The sequence below is a fragment of the Solea solea genome, chromosome 14 (genome assembly GCF_958295425.1).
Source record: "Solea solea chromosome 14, fSolSol10.1, whole genome shotgun sequence".
In the NCBI taxonomy this organism is placed as follows: domain Eukaryota; kingdom Metazoa; phylum Chordata; class Actinopteri; order Pleuronectiformes; family Soleidae; genus Solea; species Solea solea.
Window position 1 is genome coordinate 11390991 of NC_081147.1, and position 24180 is coordinate 11415170.

At 42.2% G+C, this 24180-nt stretch overlaps 2 protein-coding genes across 4 annotated transcripts in view; one reads left to right on the forward strand and one right to left on the reverse strand.

Annotated features, from left to right (window-relative positions):
- Positions 1-2137: 2137 nt before the first annotated feature.
- Positions 2138-8687, reverse strand: purab (purine-rich element binding protein Ab). The gene has a single exon (XM_058650224.1). The coding sequence runs from the start codon at positions 8539-8541 to the stop codon at positions 7696-7698; it is 846 nt and encodes a 281-aa protein (XP_058506207.1). The 5' UTR covers positions 8542-8687; the 3' UTR covers positions 2138-7695.
- A 2697-nt stretch (positions 8688-11384) lies between these two features.
- Positions 11385-24180, forward strand: part of nrg2b (neuregulin 2b) — a 48783-nt gene continuing 35987 nt past the window's right edge. For all 3 annotated transcript variants that reach the window (XM_058650084.1, XM_058650083.1, XM_058650085.1), the window contains exon 1: positions 11385-12548. In XM_058650084.1, coding sequence (XP_058506067.1) covers positions 12137-12548 — 412 coding nt within the window. In that variant the 5' untranslated portion in view covers positions 11385-12136. The remainder of the gene's footprint in view (positions 12549-24180) is intronic.

The window sequence follows — 24180 nt, forward strand, 5'->3', positions numbered from 1 at the left end:
AGTGAAAACCTCCTCTTTAGAAAAAGAGAAGGGGTTAAATTAAACTAATCGTTTTCATTATTCTTACTACGACACACTAAAATTAAGTATATAATGCTTTTTGTGTGTGTGTGTGTGTGTGTGAGAGAGAGCACATCCCTCAATATGGAGCACTGTTTTTATTTGGCAATAATTTTATTTCCGTAACGCTGTGTAGTGTCATCTATGTTCACATAAATCAATGTCCGCATCTGGCTGATGATAACTGATATTACGCCACAGCTCATCCTTTCCTGCACTGGCAAAAGCACCCTTATTTTCACGTGACAGAAAATTCAAAAGCAGATGTCTGAAACACTTGGATCTTTGTAGTCATCGGCTGAAATCCCCCTGCTGTGTATGTCTGTACAGTTTTATTCCAGAATACATAAAGAAGCTTTCCGTGGAAAACTTTAAATCACTGCAGCACATTCATAGTCATGAAATATTAAATAAACTCATAGAACTAACGTATGTGGATGTATGTATGAACGTAGGCAGAACTGTGTCATTTTAAAGCTATATTGTGTGACTTATATAAACAAATGTCGGTTATACTGAAGTTATTGTCAGTTGAGTTCATACAATCCTGATGAAGTCCATCAGCTCTGCACGACTCCCTCTGTGTCTCTCGGTACAGCGATATTCAGATCTTGTGTCGCCCGGTGACATGATGACTCGATCAGGCAGCGACTTCTGTTATGGCAGGACAGACGGAGCGACAGCCAAGCTGTGCAAGTAAAACCAGGCAACTGCAAACATATTTTAGTATGACTGAAAACACATAGAAGCACCAACAAAACGTTTCAGAAGTGAATTCTACTGCTCAAAAACTCTCAGTCAGGTCTAATAGTTTAGCTCGACAGAGCCTGTTTTCAGATGGAAGTAGCATACAAATAGTGTTACATCATTTCTGTTCTCAAAGACCAAACACAGGCAGGAAAATAATAACAAAAATCACCAAAAGTTACATTTTGCGGCTTTATGTAGGAATGAATGTGTGGATGTCTGTAAATTGTCTCTGAAACACTTTCTTAATGCTGTTAGTTAAATTCCTCCTCACGTCCACATTGCCATAAATAAATAAAGTTGTCTGAGGAAAAAAAAGGAAAAAAGAAGTAGTAGTAAGGTTTCAATAGCAGACTACACTGCAACTATTACAGTATTTCAAGAAATAACATAGAAATAGGACTTCAACCAGAGGTGGGAGAAGTACTGAAATATTCTACTCAAGTAAATGTACCACTATTTTTGATAGCATTTTACTGAAGTACAAGTAAAAGTACTGGTCTAAAAATGTACTCAAGTTAAAGTAAAAAAGTCGTGTGTTTAAAATGTACTCTGAGTAAAAGTTACTTAGTTACTTAATGTAATTCATTCATTACTTTGCACCTCTGGCTGCAACTAACGATTATTTAATTATCAAATAATCTCTCGATTAATTGAGTAATCATTTGATCCATAAAGTGTTTCTCAAACCTGGAAATTATGTTCTGAAATGTCTTCTTTCGCTTTATCCTCCAAATGGGTCACGGGGGGATCTGGTGTCAATCCCAGCTGACATTGGGTGAAAGGCAGGGTACACCCTGGACAGGTCGCCAGTCCATCACAGGACCACATGGAGACAAACAACCATCCACTCTCAAAGTGTGTGTCCAATTTGTCTAATCCTGTAAATCTGCATGTTTTTGGAGTGGGAGGAAACTGGAAATAGTTCACGATTATTTAGTTATTAATAATCAATGAATTGAGTAATTGTATCAGCCCTACATAGAAACTAACTATGGACTACAGCAGGGATCAGCAAGTAAATGTGGTCGAGGGCCAACGTTTTTGTAAGCAATTGAATATTGGGCCAAACATTTAGTTTAGTTTAAATGTACATAAAAACATAATTTATTTGAATAAGTTCATAGATTTTCATGAGATATGAAATTTAAATGTTTTGTGTAGATAAACAAATAATTTACGATCAGATTTGTTAAATCATCTGCCGGGCCAGATACTGATGCTGGCGGGCCAGTTTTGGCCCAACGGCCACCAATTGCTGAACACTGGACTACAGCTTTAACTGTATATGACTGGATAGTGTTGAGACATTTGTGCAGAGACGGCAGCATGTGGAATGACTTTTTATTGCGCAGTTAGTCATTTTCCAGACAACAAGGCTCCTCAACATTAAAACAAACAGCAATGTACAAAACAGCACACCTTTTTTTTGCCATCAACAGAAATTTATTAAGGTAGCGAGAGTACATAACAGAAAGTAACGAAGTCTGAGGACGTGAGTTATGGTGATGTTGAGATGTATAGGATGAGCTTGATGTCAAAGCCAAAGTAAGCACCATCATCATGTAGTCAGGAAAGGCCATATTTCAGTTAGAAATATTCTAGAAGGGGCGAGGAGAGGTTAAACATGATACAAGAGGGTTGTTATCACAGTTTTCATACATCTTTAACAACTAAAAAAAAGAACAATAACGGTGTAGCACTACTTTATCATGCAATTTACTTTAGTAAACCTTCTGACACACAGACAAAATATACTTCAATAAGTAGAACTCAATACATCTCTGTCCAGCAATAGTCACAAAGCCTGTAATTTATATTCTTTGAATGTGAGATCCCTATCAAAAATAATATGCAGATTTTTATTCTTCTTAATATATCTAAAGTGCAAGTATTTATCCATTTTTATTCAATGCTTTATGTAAGTATAAAATACAAAGGAAAAAAACGGCAATATGTTTTTCCTATTTACGTTATATTTTTTCTGAAAGGAGGAGCATCATATATAACAAACCATATATATATATTTATATATATATATATATATTTATACACACACGCACGCACACACACTCACACACCACAGATAAAATATTTTTAAAAGATACAACATATTATCTCATATGGGGGAATGGTAAAGGGATATAGACCAAAATGTGACATGGGATATGTTTATTGTGCATTGACCCCACCCCTTAAATTCCAGGATCCAGTTCCAAAAATCTTCTAAACATCTGAATGAACATCTTCATAAATAGACACAACAGTAGCCTTTGTAATCTGCAAACATGGTGGACCCTACTGCTCGGTGCATGTGCAAACACAAGATGTGGTGAATGAGCTCCCCTGTCATTGGTGTCTGATGAGCCGTTATACCGTCGTGCTAGGTTTTGACCAGAGGCTGTGATTGGCCGGGTAAATAACCAGGGACTCTGAATGGCCAATGCAAGACTACAACACTGAAATCAGAAATGGAGCGGATTTGGTTGTCTGAGACACCTTAATGGAAGAAGCGACCGTTGACATTTTGTGTGTGGAAGTTTGCCGTTAAAGGTTGTACATGTACATGAATGCAGTCAGAAACAGGAATAATCTCCCTCTTTGAGACAGAAGGAGCAAGCAGACAAATCACCTACAGCTGGAGCCATCATAGCAATCTGACACTGAGTACATGCAACAGTTTAACAAAGCAGTGAACAGCAGCAACTGTCGCAACATCTACAATTTTTTAGTTTTGTCATCTATTTCCGTAGGTTAATATGTGTAAGGAATGATCTGGTCACTTTGAGCGTCAGGTGGATTGAGCAACAAAACATGTGTCCTTTTGAAAAAAACAAAAACAAAAAAACCCCAGTAAAATAACAATGTGATTCAGGACTGCTACGATGGCAACCACTATGTAACAGTTCAAGACGTCATTCTCATCAATGCTAACAGCTTCAGTACGCTATTGCTGGACTAACCAGAGCCACTGAAGACGGCACACGACTGCAACACTGACGTCACACATGGAAAATGAGACAAAACACATCTGCCTAGCATTTTGTGTTTGAGTCCCAGACATGGGTGATAATGTGGGCCCAACATGGCTGCAAGGTCATCCCAAGTTTTACTGTGACACTGGGTGAACTCTCATGAACTGAGAAATCAGATTAGATCACGCAGTTTCCGGCAAAACCATTACTGCCCTCTCCTCGACCCAAAATGGATGAGTCATGCTTCACAACCAGGATCAGTTTTGCAGTAAAAACTCAAACTGTGCAGTAGCACCTGGCAATTACTGTCCGTAACAAAGCAACACGTCTTTAACTGTCTGAAAAAAAGTGTGCGTTTTACAGATTGAGGCATTCACAACGTGAACTTGCTGTTCTAATATTTGGCTATTGAAGAAAGAGCGAAAGGAAATGTTATATTTCCAGTCTTCATGTAGCATGGGCCTCCTGGAGGCCTAAATGGATCTTAGCTCAAGCTAGAACTTTGGGTGTAGTAAGTGCTGTTTCACAACAATGTAATCATAATAATGTTGAACTCAAGGTGAACTCATGTTGACCTCAGATGTGCTTTGCCAAGCATATAGTCATAGGTGGCTCCCACATCTGTTTAATGGAGATGAGCTCTTTATCATTCAAGTCAGTGTGAGGAAAAGAATCATCTGTGCAAGAGGAGAAAGAGATTTCCTGTTCCACTCTTGAATGGAGAGAAAAGTCCTAACTGGGTCTGTTTAACGCCAGGTCAGTAGGTCATGGTGGAATGCTGTTGCTAAGCCCCTACAGTGCAGTGCCAGGCTTCATCAGGCCTCTCACCAACACTCTGAGACAAACCTGGGACAAAAAGTCTGGCGTAGAACAGATGGGATTTTCTGGAACATTTTTCTTGGCTCTACTGCCACAGACATGAGCAATTTAACACAGATCAAGTAGAGCTCAACACAGAATTCTGTAGAGCAAAGCCTCGGTAAGATGCCCAGGTGAGCTTTGCGTAATTCTGCCCCTGTTTAGCTGCAGTTATCCCACATGTCTGTGAGACTTGGACTGCAAAGCTGCAGTCTGTGTAGTCTGTGTTTCCCTCCATGCCTCTCTGACAGTACCAGTGACCAGGTTCAGTCTCTTTGTAGGGCAACATGATTTAAAATAAAGCTTATAGGTGATCTATCCATGAGGCATGTTGATTGTGAGCTAGCAGTTCAATGTAAGCCTAGAGGTCAATCAGGTCAAAATGAAGGAATGGACTGTGTTTCTGAGTGTGGAAATGAGCTGGGGCATTCTTTACAAACTGAGGGGGATTATAATCTTTGTTGAAAATACAAATACATCAAACTCCTCAAGTCAAAATAAGGTTTCAGTTCACCTGTCCTGTCATCAGCAGTCCCAAGCAAGAGAGGGGTCGCACTCAGGCTCCAAACTCACAGTTTCCTGGCTGCTAATGACAGGAGGCCTTGTGCAGCTCTAGACGCCATTCAGAATACTTCAGAGGCCTCGCAAACACTCAGATAGCAACAGGAGGCCTTAACAGGGGGAGACTGTGTGTTTGGATGTGTGTATGTCAGCCACCACTGGACCTAATCGCCGACATATCATTCAGCTTCAGTGTGTGCCACTGCAGAGACAGTTAAAGGTTGCTGATAGTCTGACTGCCTGTGCTGCATATGTATGTTCGGGGGGAGAAACAGGGAGGGAATTGTTTTTCTCTGGGGTGATTCCACAGACGTTAAACACCCAAGCTAGTCTAAACGCACTGAGAGACAGACAAGGAAGCTTACTGGTTCACAGACCATGACAGGAAAAATACCTCACTACTAGTCTGACTTTTTTTTTCCACTTTAAGCAGGTGCTTGAGAAGAAAGACTTCACGTTTTTGAAATATAATGCAAATGCGTCAACCTCATTATCATGCTTTCATATTATCTACTGATCACATAGCCTATACATTTTTTCGTCTTTTTAAAAGTCTATACAATGCCACGATTGGCACGTACACAATATTGCACACTAAGATGAAATGTCCTCCACTAGTCAGCATCGTCTTCTCTGCCTGGGAGGGAGAAACCGAACACGTCTTGGACAATGTAATGTGGAGAAAAGAACTTTGACAGAAAAGAGAGGAGCATAAGAGGAAAAGTGATGCAAAAGTGACGTATTCTGAGTGGGAAGGCCCCCAAGGAGCGATCAAGGGGCTGTAGCACCATAAAGAGATAGATACTGCCTCGGCCCGTCTTCGATGGGCCTCCACATCACTGGACTGCACTCAGACTGACTGCATGGGACCAGCTGACTGACTGACTGCCTGTCTCTTTAACGGCATCCATCTCAGCTTTGACAAAAAAATCTTTTTACTGGTTTCTAATATCATGGTGCATATGGTGTTCAAAGCCACCCATATCATCTCCAGATGAATCTCCATGCTGGTCGTTTCTTATGTCGAGGAGATGCATCTCCACTCTGTGACAGGCCACCCAGCCAGGTGTGCTGCTAGGGATTCTGGGCTCCAGGGGGTCATATCACACTGTGGTCCCCACCCTCAAAGTGCACATACAGTAGAACCTTGTCTCTCTTTTTTGGGCCTGCTCCAGCCTGGAGCATTGTTTCTGCCCTTTACCACTGTTGGTCCCCCTCCCCCATGCTCCCAGTGGCCCTCCACCTTACATTTGGTGTTTCCACCCATGCTCCATGCACTGCAGGGAAGTAAATCCTGCCGGCCTGGTGGGTATATATAATTCTGCCTATATTACAGCACTCGTAAAATGAAAACGTACAGCGGTCGAGGTCACAGACCATCCACGTGAGAACACGTAAACGAGTGGAGTGTATAAGGCACGGGTTGTAATGACGTCAGAGAGGATGCTTCGCCTCGCCACGTGCTGGCGTGTCTCTTTTTTTTGTTTGTTACCGCGCCTTGCGATCTCACAAGTGGACCTTACCCTTTTGCATCCCCAAACCACCACCACCCCCCACCCCCCAGAGGAAAAAACAACAAAGTAACAAAGAAAAAACTTTACCCACAGAAAACGTGGGTATCTTAATAAGGATTCTTTTTTACAGCTGATTCACAAAATCATAATTAGTACATCTAAGTTAGCACTTTTTTTTCATTTAAGTTTATATGGACATGGTGCAAGAGGGTTGATATTCAGTATAGTAGCTCAAAGATTGATTTATCCCATTTATTTGAGGTGGACAAAATAGGCTATTTCATGTAGAGTCCCAACCTTTTCCTTAATGGCATGACAGAAATGCTTTAATCAGCCTATGTGTTTTAGGTCAAATTAAAGACTACAGCCTACTTTGCCAAACTTCTTTTGAAAACATGAGTCTACACGCATGCTGACAGGTGTTTACAGGCCTGCAGTGCGTTCTGCAATTCACACACTTATGAGCACTTTGATATTTATTTTGCGTACCTTTTTTTAAAATAAACTATACATCTGGTATTCTGATTTTGGTTTCATAAAGTCTATAATATATTCTCTTTGTGCTGATGTCAAATATTCGTTCTACATGAAGACTGCCATTTAATATAATAGACCTCTGGTTTTTATTGTTGATTCAATTTTAGCATATCACCACTTTGAAAACATTTAAACATTTTTTTTTTTTCGAAATAGCTTTGATGTGTGCAAAATCTGTCATTGATAGAGATATAAACACTCTGTTCATTGTCATTTAAATCAAGTAAGAAACAGTTCATATCTTACAGTTCAATCCTTGATAGCAGCGGCTTACTGTTACATGGTGGTAAGTGGGGGTGTCATCCGGTACAATGAGCGAGGAGACAGCTGAGGTGCTGCTATGTCTGTGGAGGTTGTGTGTGTGGGTGATTCCCTTGGAAATTATCTCTCTATTTTACAGTTAAAAGTCAGTTGTTTCATGAAGTGCTCTCCAAACATCCGCGTCAGTCGTCGTCGCCTTCTTCTCCGCCTTGCGGGCCCTCAGGTAGCAGTTCGGAGGCCCGCTTCTCTCTACTCCTTTCCTGGATCTTCCTCATCTCCTCCGCGTATTTACAGAAGGTGTTGCCGAATTTGGACCACACTTTGCACGGAACCGTGATGGAGTTCCGGTACGTGGGCTTCACTTCGCTCACACGCATGAAGACCCCGTACTTGTTGGAGCCCACGTCAAAGAAGAAGCGCTTGTTGTCGACGGTGAGCGACGTGCCCTCCGGCAGCTCCGCCGGCTCCTCGTCTACGCCGTAGTCGTCGATGAGTTTGGCCAAAGCGTCGCGGAACTCGATGAGACCCTGAGCCGGCAGAGCGATGGTCTGGCCTTGCGCGCTTCCCAGTCCGGGCCCCCGATTAACGGTCTGTCGGATCCTCAGGAACCGCCCCCTCTGATTCTCTTTCAGATCCATGTAATATTTCCGATTCTCCCGGACCAGGAATTCGCTCTTGAGCGCCCGCCGGGGCTCATCCTGCACCATGTCCGGGTTGCTCGGACCCAGCTGTGCGTAATGTTCGATAAAGTCCCCGAGATAATCGCGGAACTCCACGGCAACAGACATGGAGAGAGTGAGGCGGCTCTTGTTTCCCCCAGCCCCGACCTCCGCTATCTTTAGGAAGCGGCCTTTCACATTCTGCTTCACGTCAAGGTAGAAGCGCTTGTTCTGGATGTCGACACGCTTGGAGGCGAGCTCCTCGGTGTCGTGCTGCAGCCGGGACATGACGCCCATCGCACCCGGGGGCAGCGAGCCGGGGCCTGCGGTGGGCCCTCCGTGGTCACTGCCACTGTCTCTGTCCGCCATGATGCTGCCTCCCTACTTTACCTTCCACCGTCTCCCTCTGCCTGCTGCAACCTCGACTGCCCGTCAAACCACTCCGCCGCTCTATCGCGAGACCAGGAAGAGAATTAAAAAAAATAAAAAATTAAAGTAACTGTAATTGGTGTTACTGTAGTGCTTCGAGCAGGCTGCGTTCAAGACACTCGCGATGTTTTTGCAACGTTTCACAAGATCTTCACTGAGGGGTGTAACAGTATAAGTTAACCCCCACCCACGTGAGCATAAAACACTGCAGTACCAACATCAACAGTCAACACGGACATAGATAGATAGATAGATAGATAGATAGATAGATAGATAGATAGATAGATAGATAGATAGATAGATAGAGCGATAGAGCGCCTACACGTCTAAACAATTAAAGATCAAAACTAGTCAAGGAGCTGTGGCTGTTGAATTGGGTCTTTCAGCACCACGGACAGTTATTTGGGTCGTTTTCAGCACCACGGAGAGCAAACCCCAAGGATGTTCCAGACAGTCACATTGAAATTAACATCTTTTATGAGTGAATCCATATCAGAATATCAGAAAAACAATAGGTACAAATAGTACAGTCAGCAATAACTAGGCATACATGTATCAGCTAATTAAAGCAGCTGCACTTCTGAGTAACTAATTCATTCTATGTTTAAAACCATTTACAGGGATGAGGATTTCCAGTTATACATAGTGAAGTACAGTAAATGTTTTGCTTGGCTCACAATTTATCTGTGACTCTCCAATATCTAATAACAGTGAACAAGTTATCAGGATCAAATACAAACTGAGGTTATTCAAACAATACTGTGTGAATAATTTTGGTTTAATGCAAGTATGATAAAAAAAATATATAACTATACATTCTACAGTGACAAATGATTATTTATAAATCCATATATAAATGTGTATTTCTGTAAATTAATATTTTCAATCACACCAATTTGAAAGTGCTACTCGTTTTTTTAAAAAGACAAATTGAATGGAGCATTAGACATCTGAATTCTGCTGTTGAGGGTCATCTAAGGTTAGAGGAAACTATATATACGAACTCAGACTAGTCAGCATCAGTGTCTACAAAGACTGAGGTTATGATCAGATCAGAGTTATGATGTGGCAGATTTGATGGATGTCAAATGGGATAAAGACGTGAGAGCTCTGTATGAATCATTTCACTAATGAAACCCTTACATGTAATGCTCAACAGGTGAGGCCTGGTGTGTCCTTACCAACAGTATATAGGTTCTCCTGGAATATACATATATATGTATATATGTATATGTATATATATATATATATATATGTGTGTGTGTGTGTGCCTATGTATATATAACCTATCATCCAAAACAGCTGCAGGTTCATTGTGAGCACCAGAGTCATGGAGGCATTTGGTGACACTTCTATCCAGGTTAGCCAGCAGGAAATTGGTTTCCACTCCCCCTCACTTTGTCAACAAATGATTTGCTTTCAGGACTAATTTGGAAATTCCTTAATTGTGTGCAAGGTACCTGAATGGAGGCCTCCAATTAATACATGACTGATGGAGTGATTGAAGGGAGAGAAGGATCGGTGAGTGGGTGGGCAGTGGGTGGAGAAAGGAAAAAAAGGCGGAGTCAACCTTAAAATGAGGTTGACTCCTTGACTCCAAGGTCAATATATGACAGTGAAGGAGGACATGTGAGGAGAGGAGATGAGGAGACAGACCTTCTGTAGCTGCCCTCATGCAGTCCATATGAGGCATCACATGATTGGTCTGTTGGGACTCAGCACTAAACCTGTCAAGGCTTTCAGCACCATGGACAGAGACTTGCCCCTGATGGTGAAACCAAGGAATGAGGCCACGATGGGTGCACAACACACACACACACACACACACACACACACACACACACACACACACACACACACACACGGCCTTCTGAGATAAAATTGCCTCATATACATTTTCTTTATCATCCCTGTCATCTACAGTGAACAGACCTGTCATATGTCCCCTATAAGACATTATATTTTATATCACTTTCTCAGGATGGACAATGGGGGGGCTTTCGACCTCTAGGAAGGGCGCACAGTTCGTCACAGAGAGGTAAAGTCGAATCTTATGAATGACTTGATTGATGGATTCAGGGGTGGAGGCAGGGACTGGTTTGCTGATAGGAGGAGGGGGATACTTGTGGTCACCATAAAAGCCTGAGCATATTGTGCAAAGCTCTCGTTTCATTGGTGGAGGTGTATTTAATGAAAAAGTGGTTTTGTACCTGTAGCTGCAAGGTTGGCAAAAATATTGAGGGGCAGACTGTTTTTTCCACCGTGACACATGTAGTCGTTTAACTGCAGACAATATTGGTGAACTGCAATAACTTGCGTAACAGTGTATAAAATGTCAGGTGTGGGGTGTGCTCTCCTCAAACACGCAGTGTCTGAGAGGGTTTGAGGTGAAGTCTTGGAAAAACTCGCCATGCTGAGGAATCCATTGAGAGAATTTCGCAGCGTTAGTCATCGCAACAACTATCCGCAGTGTGTGTACTAGTCGCCTATAGCCTCTCTGAGTTGCACCTCTTGTACTGGAGATCCACAGTTGGCGCCTGTGCGGGGCTTGGCTGCAGACGCACTCTCTTGCTGCGTGTCTGTGCTCTGCGTGCGTGATTCCTCCTGCACCCACACACGGAGAGGTTTGCACAGTTGGCCGGCATGGTCACACGCCGGTTGAGGCGGTGGTGGTGTGCCGGTGAGTGCCCGGGTCATTAGGGTGTTTGCGCAGGACGCGGCGAGCAGACGCCATTGACCGGGCAGGTGATGTTTGCTCACGTAAGTCGCTCGCGTTTGATGAGGGGCGCAGCTGGGGACGCGACTGCTGGAGGCTGCGCGCTACTGTTGCATCGCCTCACCGGATAATAACCGCTGCTATCTCAGCCTGTTACTCTGTTCCGCCCAGGTTTATCGCTCTCCTTTTATGCTGCTTACCGACTAACGGATTTGCAGGAGCGGGACTCTTTGGAACCTCGAGAGAAAAAAAGTGGATAAAGGACCCGACCTTGCCTGTGCGTGTGCGTGGAGAGCGTATCGTTTCTTGTGAATTCCCTGTACGCGCAAGATGCTTTTTTCTTTCCAGAGAGGCAATGCGCCCACCCATGCGATGCTAGCCTATTAGCTCGAGAGAGAGAAAGAGAGAGAGAGAGAGAGGGAGAGAGAGCAAGAGAGAGGGAGAGAGATAGAAAGAAAGAGAGAGAGAGAGAGAGAGGTTTCAGCCTTGGATTCGAGAGGAGGCTAATTTACGAGTCTTGTTTTGCCTTTCAGGAAAAAGGGAGATAAGAGGGGGAGGGTGGTTGGTGAAGGAGAATGCAGCAATCACATTTTTAAGCATGCAGAAGTGGGCCGTTTCCGGTTCCTAGGCTGGTGTGTCCCCCCCATCCGAGGCCAGCAGCCGTATGGGGAAAGCAGCGGCAGACACAGATGGCATGGACACTTCCACACGGTCTGCCGCTCTGCCCTGCCTGCTCTGCCGGAGCCCGTTCACCGCTGTCTCTCTCTTCCAGCTCGCTCCGCCGCCCAGCAGCACTGCAGCACAGCACAGGCTGACGGCATGAGGCTTGATCCAGTGCATTTCTCCATGCTGGTCATCGGGGTCTCCTTCGCCTGTTACGCCCCGAGTCTCAACTCCCTCCAGGACCAGGCGTACCGATCAGCCGTGGTCATCGAGGGCGAGGTGCGCTCCTCCCCGGAGAACATCTCCTCCCGGGAGCCCTACAGTGTGAATGTCAAAGTGCTGGACGTGTGGCCCGTCAACAGCGGCGGCCTCGAGAGGGAGCAGCTCGTGACCGTCGGTGACTTCGGTTCCGAGGCCCCGTGCACCACGGTGGAGAAGGACCACAGATATATCTTTTTCATGGACCCGACCACCGAGCCCTTGGTATTCAAGGTATCCTACGCCCCCGTGGACGCTAGCGAGCCGGAGTCCAAGAAGGATGTGGAGAGAGTATTGTGCGAGGACTGCGGTAAGTTGAAGGCTTCCCCCCCCGTTATACCTGCCATACACTCACTCCGCACCATAAGGGCCACTGGAGCTACCATGGTGATGTAAGAAGACAGTCACTGCTCTCTGTCTGCGCGTGCACGCTTGTAGTCTATACAGTGTGACAGCATATGCATGCACGCGTGGAAAATGACACTTCCTCCATAACCCGGTCACCCATAATGAAACAAGAAGCGTGGCAGAAAAATGTGTGTATGCGCGTGGCGTGAGTCAGCGTGCGTAAGACAGAAGGGGGAGACAGGTGAACATGTCAGATGTCAGATCTGAGATAAATTCAGCCTCAAACAGCAGAAGCCTCCTGAAAACGTGAAGCTGTGGGAATCAGTGGATCCTGAAACTTCAGTGGTGCCTGCTGGTTTCCAGCAAGATCTGCATCATCACATCGTGTGCTTGTGTGTGTGTGTGTGTGTGAGTCAGAGAGAGATTTGGTGAGATAGGAATCAGGGACAGCAACCTTGTCTTGACATAACCTCCTTTCCAAACTTTATATTGTTGTCCACATGCAGGCAGTATTAGATGTCCGATAAGCAGATGCCGCTTATATCAGATTTGTGATTCTCGTGCAGAATCCTGACAGTGTCAGTGTTGACTGCAGTGACAGTCTGTGGGTGGTACAGAAGTAATGGCTCAAATCTCCCAACTTGTCTTGCAACTTCTTGCTACTACAACATAAACACGTTTACCACTTGCCTTGTCAAAGGTCCCTCAGAATCTGAGTCAGATCCCCACCAAGCTGTTAGACGTTGTCATTTATGCCTATTGTACATTATTTAATGTGCTAATTGAAATGGAACTTTTACCTTCAACTATATTCCGCCAAAAAACAACTTCTATTTTTTTGGCAAACCATCTCTGTAATCCACTCCACCTGTATTCTCAGCATTGGAAGTGCTTCACTGCTTACAAGACAATGTATCTACAATTTGCATTATCTACCTTGGCGTTACAGCGACAGACAGGAAGTGCAAGTTTCCCCTGCTGCAGAAATTAGAAAGTAATGAGGTCTTAACTATGGGTTGCAACACAGTTATCATATAGAAACTTCAAGGCCCTCACAGTAAAACTTGATGTGAAGGTTGAAAAATCCTTGAAATAAAGAAACACCAAAGCTCATGTGCCTTTTTAGAGCTTTTCAAGGGAAATATAATTCCTGCATGCAAGTCAATGATGTCAAGAGAAGCTCAAATCAAATTAGAAAGTAAGATCAGACCAGTTTGAAATGAAATTTGACCTCACAGCCTACAGACATGAACACACACACACACGGAGATTCAAATGTAACCTAATTGGATAGTTCATGTTGAAACTGCATAGCCGTGTCCAAATGCAGCGTCATAAAACCACCCATGTCTGTTCCGAATATTAAACATCAGAAATAGTCCTGATGTCAAAGGAACACGTTTAACTTTTTAAGAAAACAAATTATTTGTCAAATTATTTGTTGTCAGTTCATTCAGGCACACGTGCGACGGTGAATCGAGCAGGGCCCTGGGTTAAAGGTGTGTAAGAATTATACCCCATTCCCACTGATCACCTGGGTTCAGAAATCCCACGTAAACTCTCTCAGTTTAGTATGAGAGAGGCTTTTGTGACATTGAACATTAAAAAAAACATACAAATGGCGATAAACAGAAGAATCCTTCGCTCACTCTTCCCTTACCCAAATGCATCAGAGAAATTCAGTGTTCTTCACATTCCAGAAAGGATGTTCCTTCTAAAGCTACGAAAACCAAACTTGAAAGTGATTATACACTTATACAAACAAAGTTATGGGCAATATATTCAATCTTTGTCAATAAAGCCTCCTAAATGCTACACACTGGCTATTTAAAGCAGTAGTTGGTAATTGGTTACATATGTAGATACATATGTACGTACAGCTCAGTCAAGTATAAGGAACTAATCCACCTCTGTAAAATGGCTGTTTATTGACCGTAACGTCCACTGAGTTGTAACTCACTCACTGGCTCTTCTGTGGGCTTGATGCAGTAAAGTCAGAGTCACCAGTGAAGGAGCAATAGTCCAATGAGTTTCCTGACCAGTGGTCAGTCTCGCATGAAAGGACAAAGCATTAAAGTTGAATTTGTGACGGAGGGAACTGCAGCTCACACATTGGAAGGTGGACTTGCTTAGCAGACACACACCCCGAGTCTAACCAATCAAAATCCAAGTCTGAACACAGCCGGCCAATCACAGCCAAGCTGTTGTAAAGTCCCACATCTGTACTCACCCTACTACACCATTTGTCAAAATCTAGCAGCATCTTTTGGATCTATTTGTCAAAAGCTGATCTGCATTATTAATATTATACTGTAAAAAGCTGTGTTTGTGTTGTACTCAGCAGAACACTTCACTTCTACATTTTTTGTGAAAGCAGCGGTTAAAGTTTGGCCTCCCAAACAGGATGAGGGCACCATACAACTCTAAAAACCTGCCAAAAAAGTTTCTGTACTATGCTGAGAAACGGATGTGGAAAGATAAAAGACCCAGCTGTCACACTTCCTTATCTTATTTTACTTTATTCCACTACGACCGTGAACACACTGATGTCTACTAATGCAGTACAATGTAAATGTTACCTTAATATCTGTTTAAGACAACTGGTTATTGAGTTACTATCTCAAACATTCGATAAAAACGTTTTTTTGTTCAGTGAATGTTGACATTTACAGCAAGCTACGATTGTGCAGTTTTGTTAGGAAAACGGACTCTTGGCTGTGAGTGAAATTATGAGACAGTAAATCTTTTTTCACTATAAAAGATAGCAGAGCCAGTATCCATCTTTCCAAAAGCAGAGCCAATGTTGATTAAATGGTAAGGGTGGCCAGGTTCCCTCTCACTGTTTATGTTATTGAGTCAGACACAGCTGCTCCAATAACTTCATCCCCCAACCCCACACCTCCTGACCAAGACACAACACACAGCTCTCGTGAAGTCCTTTACGTGACCGTTGCTGGGACGCAAAAATCCAACCAAAGCAGTTTCATTCGGATAGTGCCAAATCACAGTATACATAAATCAGAAATCACACAAAAAAGTGTTTTAATCTTCCTCAAACAACTAGACTAGTCTAAACAACTACCACATATGTATACAGTGATCTCACCTGGCCTTTGCTGCATTCCCTCTCTCCTCCCTCTCTCTTCTGCTGTGTGAAAGTTTAGAGTGAGCACTGCGAGAATGATTCTTCGTTCTCTCCTGTTAAAAACTACAAAACTGATCCTATCTTACATCTCAGACAGTCTGAAGTGCAGACATGTCAACTCATTACGACATGTCTTTTGAGATACATTGAGGGTCTCTTCCTAAAATAGCTTTATCTGCTGGCAAAACATGCTCCTGTCACTGATACTGTACGGTATGTTGTGCTGCACGCATCAACTCTCAGGCTCTCTGTCTCTCTGTCTTGCTGTAGGTGACAGAGACTCTCTCAGACTCGTTCTCTCTCTCTGCTGTAGGTGACTGTAGTTTGAAGGTGTGGTTCAGCCGATGCCTGTTGGCCTTTTCAGTCACCCACACCGAGGATGAGAGAGACACAGCAGAGGGGTAGTAGGGGAGGCTGAGATCTTTGCCGTTAAGGTTACAAGTAGATGCTGCAATAATGCACGCTGTAAAACTTACAGTAATCGCCTGCATGGGCCTTTTTTTCACCTCACTGAGTTCCAGGATAGTTTTATTGTACCTTGAATGTCTAAAAATGGATTTACTGCTTTTCTGTAAAACAATCTAGTGTAAGCCCCCTTCCATCTTAAATTATCTAGCTTATAGTGCAGGTGTACCTAATAGCAGTTAAAGAATACAGTAGGTCAACAGTTAAGGATTGTATCCCTGAAGATTGCTTTCAGTCTATATCAGATTGGACGTGGCTGCAGGCTAAATGCACGAGGTGGCTAGCCTAGTTCAGCATAAAGATTGAATGCATTTGGACAGTTATGTGATTAACAGATTGACATTCTTTGCATTTATATATAGATATACTCTATTTCTTTATTTAATTTAATTTAATTATATATTGTTTCTAAATAGATGTAGAATCACATTTTCTCTGGATAAGAACACAACAACATTTACATTTCTGAAACAATTTTGGTGAGTCATTTTTATATTCCAGGTGGATTAGGTGTGTATAAATGTCAGCAGTTACTGATCACCACTCTATACTATCTCTAGATTCTATAGAATTATCTCGAACTATGGAAAATAACAGTAAAAAAGTTTACCATATTTGCATGACATGGTAGAAATATATTAAGCTACAGTAAAAATACTATTGAACATACAACATCAGCATTTAAATTTCTAGCTGTGATACCAGCGTGTCCATGAAATCTATAGGTAACTTGTTTGCAGACCTACTTCACATACATGTGGATCACAAACCCCTCAAATATTTTAGTGACTCACTGATAAATAAATGTAAATGTTATCTTTCTTTTTATCCAGAAACAAAGTCATTTTCTCGTTTACTTCTATTTGATTATGTTCTAGTCTTTTCGGGACGAGTGTCGCTGCAACGTCGACGTACGATTCAAGGACCAATGCAACGTATATATACTGTGTGTCTGTGTTTTTATGCTAAGCTTGGCTAATCATGTGTTCAGCTCTCGTCCTCACACAAGACTGATCTAACAACCACCGTGTCATCTCTCTCTTACTCTAGAAGATAAGCATTCTTTCCAAAATATGGAACTATACTCTAAACATGTGGACTAAGCTAAAGTGACACAACTGATTGAACTAACTCATTTCTCAGTTTCTGCATTATGTTAGAATGTACAGTATTTGCACCTGTGTGTGTGTGTGTGTGTGTGACCTTTTGCAGTATAAACACTGACCTTTTCAGTAGTAATATGTGAATTCAGATTCAAGGTTAAGTTTAGGCCTTAAATGGTGATGGTTAAGGTTAGGGATAAGGTGTTGGTTGCACTGTCCAAATGAATAGAAATCAATACAAATTAAAACACAAATAATTAAATCATGTATCAAACTGGGCTTAACTGTGGGTACATACACACATACATGTGAGACTAAGTACCTGACTATGTCCTTGTCATTATAAGATCTTTTAGCTTGTATGCATGCTGTCTCTCAGCTCAGTTCAGTCTCACATCAGTGTATACAGAAGCTGGAGGGCAGAATGACTGTGGCATTGATTTCCAAATCCCAGAATTATTATAAAGATTTTGGCTCTCGGAGAGACCATCAAATCAACGGGAAACATATCACATTCCACAATCTCAAACAAGTCATGAGTCAAAGCACATTTATGCTATGTTTACATGATGAATGATGATGTCTGAACAGAAGATGCAAAAGTGGCGTTGCGTCTTCACTTTTTATTCCGCGTTTAGACGAGCGTTTTCGGGAGGAAATCTGCGTGCATACGGTGACGCAAAAGTGTGTGGAATTCGATTGGGTATGCTCCCAGGTCTCGTCCAAAGCCGTCTGGCTCGCCTCCGACGAATTGGTGCATCCAAAATTTGAGAGAGGTAATTACAGATCCTTCTCTGTTCAGTAATATTATCTGTAAATATCCTGTACATTTCGTGGAAAGACTCCTGTACGTTTATTAGAGCTGCCAGAGCAGCTTGAAGGTCTTTCCCATGGAAATAATCCAACATGTTTGTTTATTTCCCTGTACTGGTGCATGTATGTGACGTAAACGCGTACGCGACGCGAGCAGACCTGAGCAGAGTTTTGCATCTTGGCAGTGTAGACGGAGACGCTACGGCAGAGCACCGTCTAAATGAAAGGCACTTCCGATAAAATATTTTGTCGTTTTTACCCGCAAGCGTCCTCGTGTGAACGGGGCCTTAGTCTTTCACTGTGCCTTTCTGTGGTGTCAGCACATCCAGGGATCCAGGGACAGGGATGACAGTGTTTGTAGATGTTCTGGCACGTGTCATGTTTTAAGCACATGTGAATCACATTCTCACACATAAGATAATATATAAATCCTATTTGACCGAAATAATTGCAGTTCACAAAAGTATTGTGATCATTGTGAAGACATGTATACCAGTAATAATACCATTTATATACAGATTCATCAATAGAGCCTTCTGCATGTACTCTTCCATCATTTATGTCTGTAAGCTTTCAGAAAATGCGTATATATATGGACAAATGGCAGTTTTTGTGCAGCTTGAATATACAGAGGAAACAAGTGAACTGATGTCACTCCTACGCTGGGTCTCTTCCTTTAGCGGTCGCCACAGTGGATCATCTGGTGTCACAAAAAACATTACTTACTTTTACAAAGATGTTACAAAAATGTGACCGAGGATACGTCTTTTTTTTTTTATTTGAGAGTGGAAAACAAGAATCTTAAAACACAAGGTCCTGGAATCACGACGTCTTGGAATGACCTGGAAAGATGCAGGACTGCATGCTCATGAGGTAGACAACATTTCAAAGTCACTCAGGTGAAATGTTAATAATTCTCCCCTTTCACGATTATCTCGATAATATAATTCACCACAATCAACTATTGTGACTGCTTTCGAATAAACACATATTCGTTATATTTTATAATTGTTAGGGTTAGACACAAAAATGGACGATGTTTCAGTCTGAGCTCCCCCTCAATGTCTTAAAGTAAACTTTCAGGTGAGCTTGTGTCCTATTCAGGGGAGCCAAGCTTGTTCAAACCCTGGCTGCACGAACCTGTGTGTGTGCAAGAGGTCTCTCACCTGTCTGTCTCATCCTTTCCCTCTCTTTGTGTTGTTATCTGTGTCTATTTCTGTGAGTCTCTCTCATTGTCCTTGTCTCAACAAAGTGTTATACCTGTACACACACACACACACACACACAGGTTTGTTTAGCTGTTCTTCTTAGGACACTACATTCACTTACTTTCATGTGGACCATCTAAACAAAGCCTTACCCCTAACCTTAACCTTAACCAGTTCATACCTAACCCTGGCCTTAACTTAACCACTGTTCCAATCTTAGACTTAAACTTAACCAGTTCCTCAGAAATGAGGTTCTGCCTCATTAGGACCAGGTTTTGGTCTCCATGAGGACTGCTGGTCCTGACAATGTCAGAAAAGGTCCTAAAGAGGTAACACACACATGCCAGTTAGCTGTTGCTGTTGCTGCTGTGCTGCAGATGCCCTAGTGTGCTGTCATTAGCAGGGAGATCTGGAGCTGCTATAAATTATGCACACTGAAAAACAGAGGGCTGAGGATTTCTCCCCACTGCTGCCTGCATATACTGTACATACATATATGTGTGTGTGTGTATACAGGTCTTTGCTCATTTATGTTATTTCAACATTACACTGATCAACTTTACTTTACTGTACTTTTCTGTGCCAAGCTTTCTCATGACTGCCTGACTCAAGTGCATGGCCTTCAGTTATGTACCGTGTGTGAAAGTGGCTGTATATATGTGTGTGTGTGTGTGTGTGTGTGTGTGTGTGTGTGCGTGCGTGTGTGTGTCCTTGCTTGTGAATAATGTATCAACACTTATCTTTTCAAGCAGTCAGCCTTAGTAGAAAACTCAGACACATGCCTCTTAAAGGGACGAGGTCATGGCACATGGCTCAGTTTGTGAATGAGGGAGGTCTTATTGTATGTAACCCTCCCACCCCCCACCTCTCTCTCGCTCTCTCTCTCTCTCACACACACACGTGCACGCGCGCACACACACACACCACCCACACACTAATGCGGCTGCTGCTGCACACACCCTCCTCACTGCATCAGCAAATTGCCTGTTTCAGACAGGATGGATTTCATTGACGCTCCCTCTGTTTCTCAATTTTATTTCCACAGGATTAGATTAGACGTCAAATTCTGACTTCAATAATTAGAGATGTTTGCGCCAATAATTTGTCAGTTTGTATTCCAGATAAAACATTGGAAAATTATGAGTTTGCTAGTACACAGTTTTGATAAATCTGAGGCGTCCCACTCTTTTCTTGGAAAGCCATTTTGGTCCTTGGCATACGTCTCTATAAGTAGCCCGAGTGTGCCATAATGTAAGGGCTTGGCATGCAGTCAGTGACCACCTGATATTCAAAAGTTGTAAAATGACATTTTCAACTGTCACTCTGGGAAACAGTTTATGAAGAAGAATTGCACTCTCTCCCTCCCCTTCACTCTCTCGCTCTCTCTCACACGCACACCTCCAAGGAGATTTTTTAAACTGCATTTCCATCATGAAATCTGTTTCACATGATGGTCAGTACAACACTGTGGCTTCCTGAGTTACCTTCCATGCAAACATGTGAAGTAGTATAACTGAAAGAGAGAAGCAGAAATAAATCCTCTGCAAACCTTTCTTGGGAAAGAATAAGGTTAAAACATCCCTTTGGTTACACCAGGCTATCTTTGGCTCACAAAGGTGGGCTATCTTTATCTCCCTTTGTTGTGGCGATCTTTGATGGTGACAAGTAGAGTATCTTCATCTGTCTTCCAGATGTCCTCTTCCGCCTCCCTAGATGTTATCACGGAACTATTATAGGTTTGCGGCTGATAGTATTGTATATACAGTATAAAACGGTGTGTTCGTTTTGTGCTCGTTTTGCCACGTTGGGCCGTATTTCTCAGTAAGGAAATTATTCTTTTGAATAATCCTCATGCTCATTAATTGGAAAGATGCTGCAACATTTTCACTAATTCTAAGTAATAAAAAAAATTAATTTTTGCTTCTGTTGTCAACTTGCATCAAGATTTTGAGTTATATTATTTGTTTTCTAGCAACTCTTGTGATTCATTTGGACTCATTTCTCTCCACACCAAAGTAAAATAGTGCATATCTCTGGTGGTGTACATGGGAAATGCATCAGAACTTCTAAAACTATGAGTTTGTAAAATGATATGACATGCTCCTTTTTAGCTAATAACAGTTAGGCAGAGAAAACATGATTCCTCTAATAACGTGGCAGGTTTTGTCTATATGTTTGTATTTCGTACATGAAATGATGCATTAGTCCATCTGCTGGTTCTTTGGATTGTCTCTGTGTACATGGCAAGCCTGTTGGTTCCTACCGAGGATGAGAATCGTTCAACACACTTCACAAAAACATGGAAAACGACTCAGTAATTTAGGTACAAAAACCTTCGGACACTGACATTTTCTAGGGAAAACCAAGTCAGTCAACAGAAACAAAGCTATACCATAAAAAACTGGTATGTTGACTATATAAATGATCTCCACAGATGTAAAATAACAGAAGCTTATTGTGGCATTTTACTACAATGTGTTCAGGGTTGTAGTCCTTGTCAATGCCTTTATTAACCCCGTTCGCTAAGGTCTACTGTCCGTCTTTATTAGTGTCAACCATTTATCTGGCATGTGTCACTTGGAAACCGGTATAACACTGTATATTTCAGCTGTGGGTATGGATTTGTGCTGCCACTGTTTGACTCCACTGCTCTTCACTAGTTATATTATCTTTGATTATAATCATGTTGTAAAATCAGCCGTAGCTGTCCAAGATAGGCTGCATTTGACTGAACTAGGGATGTGAGTGCAGTTATCTCTACTCTTGTTCTCCGTATCACTCAGAGTTTTATAAATGATTACTGAAAGCTGATAATTTTAATTAATTTTACAGTAGCTAGCAATTGTAGCACCCCGGTTTCTCTGAGCAGGATCAAGAGGACGTCAGAAGTCAAATTACTCCTTTAACCATAAACCAGCAATACCTTATCAGTCTAGAAGAGAAAAAAGGATGGTCTCAACTCAGCAAGAGAAAATGACAAAACAAAGTTAATAAGAGTGACATACAAAGCACTCTGAGCACTCTGTCCCATTACATGTTTGGTTCAATCATAATAAATCTTTGGTTGCATTTCTGACTGGCAGGATGCAGGGATCAGCTTACCGCGGTTACATTACAGCTTTAAACATCACAAACTGGGTCCTGTCACCACTGTTTGGTGCTGCCAACATGCAAAGTTGCCAAGTGCAGATTTAATCCTCAATAAACCTTTGTCAGTGCACTCTGTGGGTTCGAGTGGATATGGGAAAGCCAGTGGGACTTCAATGCACAGTAGTGCCAATCAAGGAAAAAGTCCAAGAGGATTGTGACACTGTTTTTATCGGAGGCATTTCTGCTCCAGTGAACATGCAAACTAGAAATAGGTCAAACTCAAATGCACCCGTTGTATGTGAAATTTAAAAGGTAAAGTCTGCAAGAAATATATTGTATGAAGTCATCCAATGATCACAGTATGTCATCAGGGATTAAGGAAACATGAAATACTGAAATACTGGCTTCTGTGATGACAGTAGTACAGCCAGTTTCTTCACATGTTCCACTGTAATGTTTGGCCTCGATACCCCCTAAAAAATGTCTCTCTCTCTCATAATTGTCTTTGGATATTTAAAGCACGTTATGTAAATTATACACTCCGTTATTGTCACTTTTCTCTCGTGATGTGATAATCTCCGCCTGTTGCTAACGCATGCAAATTTACCAAATAGGGTTTGGTAAAAAATTAAAACACACGGCTATACATTTATACATGTGTATGTGCATCAGTACGGCTCTTTGTTTCCATCTTTCAGAAAACAACAAGGGCAACGCTCCCCAAACACTATGGCTGCAGTGTTATGTAACTTATATATAGCCCTTTTAAATTGAGCCCCCCCTCACTGTAAACAGTAGTTGTCTCACTGTTTACTATGCCCATGTAGTGAGACAAATCAAGCCAAACAGACAAATAATCTAAGTGATTTGTGCAAAGCTGGAACACATTGTATGAAGTAAACTGAAATTGGGCTGATAGATTAGGAGTTAACAGCACAGAGCTTCACTGTAACATCTGACTTGTGACCCGTCACTTGTTTTTACATGTATTAAGGACTGCGTTATGAAGGCACAAAATTCTCCCAAATGATCTCAAAGAAAATAAAAAGAAAGATGCCTGCTCTTTTAGATGCAGTCTTACAGGCCACATTAGAAGTAGTCAGTAAAAGCAAGAAAAGGTTTCAGTCGCTGGGACTTGTGAAAGAAAAAGAAACACTAATCAGTCGGTTAGTGTTGTAAGAAAAAGCACATACTGCATTTCTACAGGGGTTTGTATGCACTTAACTCGAGCTCTGATCTGTGAAGCCTGTTGCAGAAACACTGCATGGGTTATTACAACTTGGCTTTTATTTCAAAGAAGCGCTTTGTTCTGTGTGTTAACAACACTGTATTTAGCCCTGCTGAGATCTTACTGTAACCCTTACCCATCAAGATATCTCAGTTTCAGTAAATAAGAGCGGTTTCATTTAATATACTCGTACTACATCCAACCTCAATCATGTATGTAAGGTCAGAGGTCCCTACGATTGTTTGTGCAACATTAAGCACACGTAACATATTCATGAGTGTAGATTTTAGGTGTGTCCAACATGTCTAGTTGTGTAACATTTCAGAAAGCATCAGTACGTTCAGTTGTCTACCAGCTATACTCATGGAGATACTATGACCTGGATGACTCAGAGCCCTACAGACACAGTTAAATGTTTATAATGGTCATGGTCAAAGGAAGCAACATTGACTAGATTATGTGTTTTGAAGACCCAGCCTTACAGACTAATTATGTCACCTGACTTCCTCCTTCACTCTCATCAGTTACTGTAGTCACAGGAA